The 6,595-nt window shown below is 37.3% G+C and overlaps 2 protein-coding genes across 4 annotated transcripts; both read right to left on the bottom strand.

The window, feature by feature from the left end:
* Window positions 1–1,611: 1,611 nt before the first annotated feature.
* Window positions 1,612–3,052, bottom strand: LOC120031990 (electron transfer flavoprotein regulatory factor 1-like). Of its 2 annotated transcripts, none has more exons than XM_038977885.1 (3): window positions 2,928–3,052; window positions 2,395–2,468; window positions 1,612–2,244 (listed from the first exon to the last, which is right to left on the bottom strand). In XM_038977885.1, the coding sequence occupies exons 2-3, from the start codon at window positions 2,437–2,439 to the stop codon at window positions 1,999–2,001; spliced, it is 291 nt and encodes a 96-aa protein (XP_038833813.1). In that variant the 5' UTR covers window positions 2,440–2,468; window positions 2,928–3,052; the 3' UTR covers window positions 1,612–1,998. The 2 variants fall into 2 exon arrangements, with proteins under 2 accessions (XP_038833813.1, XP_038833812.1); XM_038977884.1 differs by having other exon boundaries at window positions 2,395–2,471; window positions 2,928–3,046.
* Window positions 3,053–4,299: 1,247 nt separating this feature from the next.
* Window positions 4,300–5,638, bottom strand: LOC120031959 (electron transfer flavoprotein regulatory factor 1-like). Of its 2 annotated transcripts, none has more exons than XM_038977829.1 (3): window positions 5,518–5,638; window positions 5,077–5,153; window positions 4,300–4,904 (listed from the first exon to the last, which is right to left on the bottom strand). In XM_038977829.1, the coding sequence occupies exons 2-3, from the start codon at window positions 5,119–5,121 to the stop codon at window positions 4,659–4,661; spliced, it is 291 nt and encodes a 96-aa protein (XP_038833757.1). In that variant the 5' UTR covers window positions 5,122–5,153; window positions 5,518–5,638; the 3' UTR covers window positions 4,300–4,658. The 2 variants fall into 2 exon arrangements, with proteins under 2 accessions (XP_038833757.1, XP_038833758.1); XM_038977830.1 differs by having other exon boundaries at window positions 5,331–5,608.
* Window positions 5,639–6,595: the final 957 nt, after the last annotated feature.

Genomic DNA, 6,595 nt, shown 5'->3' with positions numbered 1-6,595 from the left:
CTATATACAGTGCCTTCAGAAAGTATTTTATTCCACACTTTGTTGTGTTACAGCCTGAATTCCCCACCAAATCCTCACCTATCTACACACAATACCCCATAATGACAAAGTAAAAACTTGTTTTTAGAAAAGTTAGCAAATTTTTTGAAAATGAAATACAGAAATATCTCATTTACATAAGTATTCACACCCTTGAGTCAATACATTTTAGAATCACTTTTGGTAGGGATTACAGCTGTGTGTCTTTCAGGGTAAGTCTCTAAGAGCTTTGCACATCTGGATTGTACAATATTTGCCAATTACTCTTTTTGCGGTTCTTCAAGCTCTGTCAAATTGGTTGTTGATCATTGCTAGACAACCATTTTCAAGTCTTGCCATAGATTTAAGTCAAACTGTAATTCGGCCACTTAGGAACATTCACTGTCTTCTTGGTAAGCAACTCCAGTGTAGATTTGGCCTTGTTTTTAGGTTATTGTCCTGCTGAAAGGTGAATTAATCTCCCAGTGTCTGGTGAAAAGCAGACTGAACCAGGTTTTCCTCTACGATTTTCCCTGTGCCATTTATTTGTTATACTGAAAAACTCCCCAGTCTTTACCGATTACAAGCATATTCATAACATGATGCAGCCACCATTATGCTTGAAAATATGGAGAGATGTACTCAGTAACGTGTTGTATTGGATTTGCCCCAAACATAACTCTTTGTATTCAGGACAAAAAGTTAATTGCTGTGCCACATTTTTTGCAGTATTAATTTAGTGCCTTGTTGCAAACAGGATGCATTTGTAAAAATATTTTATTCTGTACAGGCTTCCTGCTTTTCACTATTTCAATTAGGTTAGTATTGTGGAGTAAACTACAATGTTGCTGATCCATCCTCAGTTTTCTCTTATCATAGCTATTCAACTCAGGTTTAAACCGTTTTAAAATTTCACCACTGGCCTCATGATGAAATCCCTGAGCGGTTTCCTTCCTCTCCGGCAACTGAGTTAGGAAGGACACCTGTATCTTTGTACTGACTGTGTGTACTGATACACCATCCAAAGTGTAATTAATAACTTCACCATGCTCAAAGGGATATTTAATGTCAGATTATTTTTTTTACCAATAGGTCCCCTTCTTTGCGAGGCATTGGTAAACCTCTCTGGTCTTTGTGGTTGAATCTGTGTTTGAAATTCACTGCTGGACTGAGGGACCTTACAATTATCTGTATGTGTGGGGTACAGAAAGGAGGTAGACCCCAAAAATATTTTTAAACACTATTATTGCACACAGAATCCATGCAACTTATGTGATTTTTACTCAACTTATTTAGGCGTGTCATAACAAAGGGGTTGAATACTTATTGACTCAAGACATGACAGCTTTGTTTTTAATTAATTTGTTAATTTCAAAAAAGATAATTGCATTTTGACATTATAGGGTAATTTCTGTAGCCCACTGACAAACAAATCTAAATGTAATACATTTTAAATTCAGGCTGTAACACAACAAAATGTGGAAAAAGTCAAGGGGTGTGAATACTTTCTGAATACACTGTATGTAGCCTACATCACATCAACTTGAAAAGACAAGTAGAGTTAGGATTGTTAAAAATGAAATATCTTTGACATGACTTGTTTCTCATTTATTTCAAAAATAGGGCTATCAGTGTTGTACATTTAAAATAAACATTCATTTGAAATAGCTGTGTCTCCAATTTATATAATTAAATTACATTACTTTGTACACGCTATCAATACATTCTATCATGTATTATTTACAATTATGTACACAAGAGAACTGTAGTCATTTGAACTGTATGAAGTCATTTGGTTGATGTCATTCCACACTTCGAGGTGGGTCAGAGTGGCAAGTGTAGCTCATAACACTTGTCTGTAATATATACCTAACATTTGTGTTTAATTAAGGACGTTTGTGTTGCTAATAACAGTCTTGTTCATGGACGGCTAAACTAAAACTCGCACACTGAAGATCCAGCCACCAAATAGCTAGGCTATCAGTCTACCGGTCTGCCTATATTCAGCACGGCGGACAATTCTTCTTCGTAGTAACGCTTCTTCATGGCTCTGTACTTCCTCAGATAGTACAGGGCCTCCAGTTCCTTTATCACAAATTCCCCACGGTCAACTAGCTTTCTGATCTCCTTGGGGTCTGTGACATCTTTGTTCTTCATAAAGGCACTCTTCAGACGTTCCCTGAAGTAGTCTGCGCCTTTGGGGTATTCCCGTCCCAAAAACAGGAGCTGTCAATGGAAGAAGACAGGTTACCAACGATAATTCCAGGCTTTGGGGATTGTTTTGGAAAGACAGCTAAATATTGCATGAGTGGAAGAAAATTTGGTGTGTGGGTAACAACGGTTGGGTGCATTGACAGCAGTCAGCGTTTGACGTACGTTCTTGTACAGCTGTCTAACCTCACTCCTCAGAGGGTTGGCCATGTCACTGCCTGAGACCGTAGCAGCCTTCACTACTGGGATGGAAGAAACGTACAGAACAAACAGGTGATTTAGCATACAGCAGCTGATTATGTAAAACAACAGCTCAGAAATGGGCATATGTCTGATTGCTGTCACACATCACATATCCTGTGAGCCTCACAATCCTAGCTGTGTCATGCATACATTTTAGCTTTACCTTGGTTCACTTAGCAGGTAGGTTAGTTAACAGTGCAAATGGGCCACATTGCGACTAGGTCACAAAGCGAATGATTAGTTAGCTGGCTAGATAATTGGCAGATGCAATTAAACCAATAATAGCCTTTTGACATTGTGCTGGGAGACATACAAGTAACGTTATGTCTCCCAGCACAACAACGTCAACAGACAATTATTGTTCGAATCTTAGCTAATGAACGTTAGCTAAACACCCTCTGTTATAAAAACATCCATTGTGATTCATTCACACGCTATAATCAAGATTCCATTACATTATAATGTCCCTTATCAATAAATCCTTGCAATTAAGTAGTGTCGATAGCTGGTTACTTCGCCCTTCGTCCACACGAGTTCAAATAGGAGTTAATAAACAACGCCGTAAATCGTTTTAGATGTCGCAAACCATGGTAACTTGGACGCGAAAAGAGTTGACAGATATCCCAAAAAGAGAAGATAGTAACCAGTTTTCCAACAATTGTTATTTCATTACCTATATAGCAAGCTAACCAGAGAGTTATACAATGAATAGTGTGGTTAGGTTCATATGTTTACAAGCCACGTAGCTAGTTTCATAAATAGCCAGCTGTTACTAGCCAGAGTAAATTAGATTACCAGTTAGCTAACGTTAGCTAGATAGGACTCAAGGTGAGCAAGTGACTGCAAATCAGCTTCCTTTTACTGCAAGCGTGCTGCACGTCTGTGTTGTGTTTCTACTTTGCAATTTTCAGCCTTATCTTGCTACAACTAAATACTATTCCGGAGCGCCAAGTCTAGGACCAAAAGGCTCATCAACAGCTTCTACCCCCAAGCCGTAAGACTGCTGAACAATTAATAAAATCGCCATCGGACAATTTACATTGACCCCCCCTCCCATTTTGTACACTGCTGCTACTCGCTGTTTACTATCTATGTATATTCACTTCACCCCCACCTGCATGTACAAATTACCTCAACTAACCTGTACCCCCGCACACTGACTCGGTACCGGTGCCTCCTAGCCTCGTTACTGTTATTCTTGTGTTACTTTTTATTATTACATTTTATTTTAGTCTACTCGGTAAATATTTTCTTAACTCTTATTGAATTGCACTGTTGGTTAAGGGCTTGTAAGTAAGCAGTTCACGGTAAAGTCTACACTTACTGTATTCGGTGCATGTGACAAATAAAGTTTGATTTGATATCTCCTAACTTTCTATTCTCTATGTTCTTGTAAGCCACCCAAGGATGCAAAGTTAACTTTGTTACTGTTATGAATAGCATAGCTCTCTCTACATTAGATTCATGAGATATTAGACCTAGTAGATATAGGGCTAGCTAGCTAAATTGATTATAACATGTTTAAATTTCTACTCTTTAGTTATGTTTTTTTAAATATATATCTGTACTCACTTTTGCAATGCGCACAAATTGCAAGCATACAGTAGCTTGGAAATTTGTTTATGATCACATTTATGTTCATCAAGTTGAATTGTTGATTTGGTTCAAGTCTGCCATAAAGAAAGGAGGCAAGCTCATCAAGGCTGAAAAGGAGCAACTTCAGAAAGAATAGGTGAGAAGACAAAAGGAAGAGGGTACTCTAGGACTTCTCATTTCATTCAATCAGAGCACATCAAGCATAACATGTCAACCCTGTTACCCATAGGCTAGAAATATTTTTAAAACATTTTATTTTTGTGAAGCTTGCATTTCGAATCCCCCTTCCTGTTGCAAGCAACAAGTTACCATTGCCCCTGTCGAAAGGGGATGTATGGCAAATTTAAGACAAACCTCAAACCTATTACGTCAACCCTGTTACTTTAATGGCACTTACTAGTCATTTGTTTTATTTAAGCCCTTGACATGGATTTTTTTTTTTTAGAAAGTTGAACATGTGCTCTTTATGACAGAATGTTAAAATTAGGTGAAATCAATATTTTTGGGGAACCAAGTTACACTACCCAAAATGTTCTCTATTCATGGAACAACCCGCATACTGAAGATTCAGCTGCCAACCATCTAGGCTATCAGTCTGTCGGTCTGCCCATATTCAGCATGGCGGACAATTCTTCTTCGTAGAAACGCTTTTTCATGGCGCTATATTCCCTCAGATAGTACAGGGTCCCCAGTTCCTTAATCACAGCCTCTCCACAATCGACAAGCTTTCTGATCTCCTTGGGGTCTGTGACATCTTTGTTCTTCATAAAGGCACTGTTCAGACGCTTCCTGAAGTAGTCTGCTCCTTGGGGGTATTCCCGTCCCAGATGCAGTAGCTGTCAGTGGAAGGAGGCAGGTTAATAGTGATAATCCCAGTGCTTTGGGGATTGTTTGGGACAGACAGTAAAAGATTGCATGAGTGGAAGCAAATCTCATATTGAAAGTAGGTGTGGGTAACAACAACAAAGCGTGGGTGCATTGACAGCAGTCAGTCAGTGTTGAACTTACATTCTTGTACAGCTGTCTAACCTCTCTCCTCAGAGGGTTGGCCATGTCACTGCCTGAGACAGTATCAGCCTTCACTACTGGGATGGAAGAAAAGGACAGAAGATTCAACAGGTGAATTACTATTCAGCAGATGATGTAAAACAGCTCAGAAAGAAATATGCTTATGTCTAATTGTTGTCACATCACGTATCCTGTGAGCCTTGTAATATTTAGCTATCCGTGTGTCATGCATAGTGCATTTTAGCTCATTTTACCTTTGTTCACTTAGCAGGTAGGTTAGGTAACAGTACAAAGTCTGCGGCTAGGTAGCAACACTCTAGTAAAGCGAATGATTAGCCAGCTAATAGTAACGTAATTGGCTAAACACCCTCGGTTATAAAAACATTAATTAGCTTTATTATTAATCGATTTATTCACACAATATAATTTAGTTTTCATTACATTATAGCTAGGCTCCCTTATCGATAAAATCCTCGCAGTGCAGCGCTGAACGCTATCTACCTTGCTGAAAACTGACTACCCGGGAGCATTACGTCAAACAGCGCGTCGATTCCAGGGTCACGGCTAGAAGAAATCCAACTTTTGTCAAATTAACATCAGATTTGACTTTTCATAGAAGGTTAGGATAAGGTTAAAAAAATGGTTCAGGGTTAGATAAAATAAAATTTTAAAAATGAACTTTTTACGTTAATTTGACAAAAGTTGGATCCCTTCTAGCCATGCCCCGATTACAGCTGGGTTATTTTTTTAATTATATTTTATTTATTCATAATACAAAAATCAACTTACATTGCTACATCAAACATGTCTAGCAAACCAAACACAGGTATTAACAATGCTCAAACATACAAAAAATATCAATAAAAATAAAATAAAACACAAAATAAACAATTTAAGTGCAATTATATTCACTCTGAAAATATCTTATTATAATGATTCATGAAGATGTTATTCTTGTTGTTATTCACTAGGGTTAATGTTTTAATAAGATAATTAAATTCAATCAGAACAATTGGAAATTTTGGTATAGAATTTTGGAATCTTTGTTTGTGTATAAAGTATTTGGCAACAAGAATAAAAAAATTAACAATCATTTCAGTGGTTTTGTTATCATTGCAATAGTAACATATTATATATTTTATGTTAAAAATATAGCAAGTGTTCATAATGGTAAATAAGTACTTTGCAAGGTTTTCCCCAAATTCTGACACAAATTTACATTCAAAGAACAAGTGAGACAGATTCTCACCTTCTTTTCCACAGAAAACGCAGATATCATCAATAGCCACAAATTTGGAAATCATAGAATTACATGGATATATCTTATGTAAAATTTTGAAGTGCACTTCCTTAACTTTGTTTGGTATACAGTATTTGTAAGGCCTTAACCATGCATTTTTCCAGACAATGTCAGGAATAAGCATGTTCAAGAAAACCTTTCCTCTCGGTGTAAATTGGTTTTGTGAATGAAGAATTTGTCTTATATATTTATTACAACAAGATTTCTCAAGTAAGCCCA

Source organism: Salvelinus namaycush, chromosome 38 (genome assembly GCF_016432855.1).
Source record: "Salvelinus namaycush isolate Seneca chromosome 38, SaNama_1.0, whole genome shotgun sequence".
Lineage (NCBI taxonomy): Eukaryota > Metazoa > Chordata > Actinopteri > Salmoniformes > Salmonidae > Salvelinus > Salvelinus namaycush.
The sequence above is the reverse complement of the archived record's forward strand: the minus strand, read 5'-3'. Positions and strand labels throughout refer to the sequence as shown.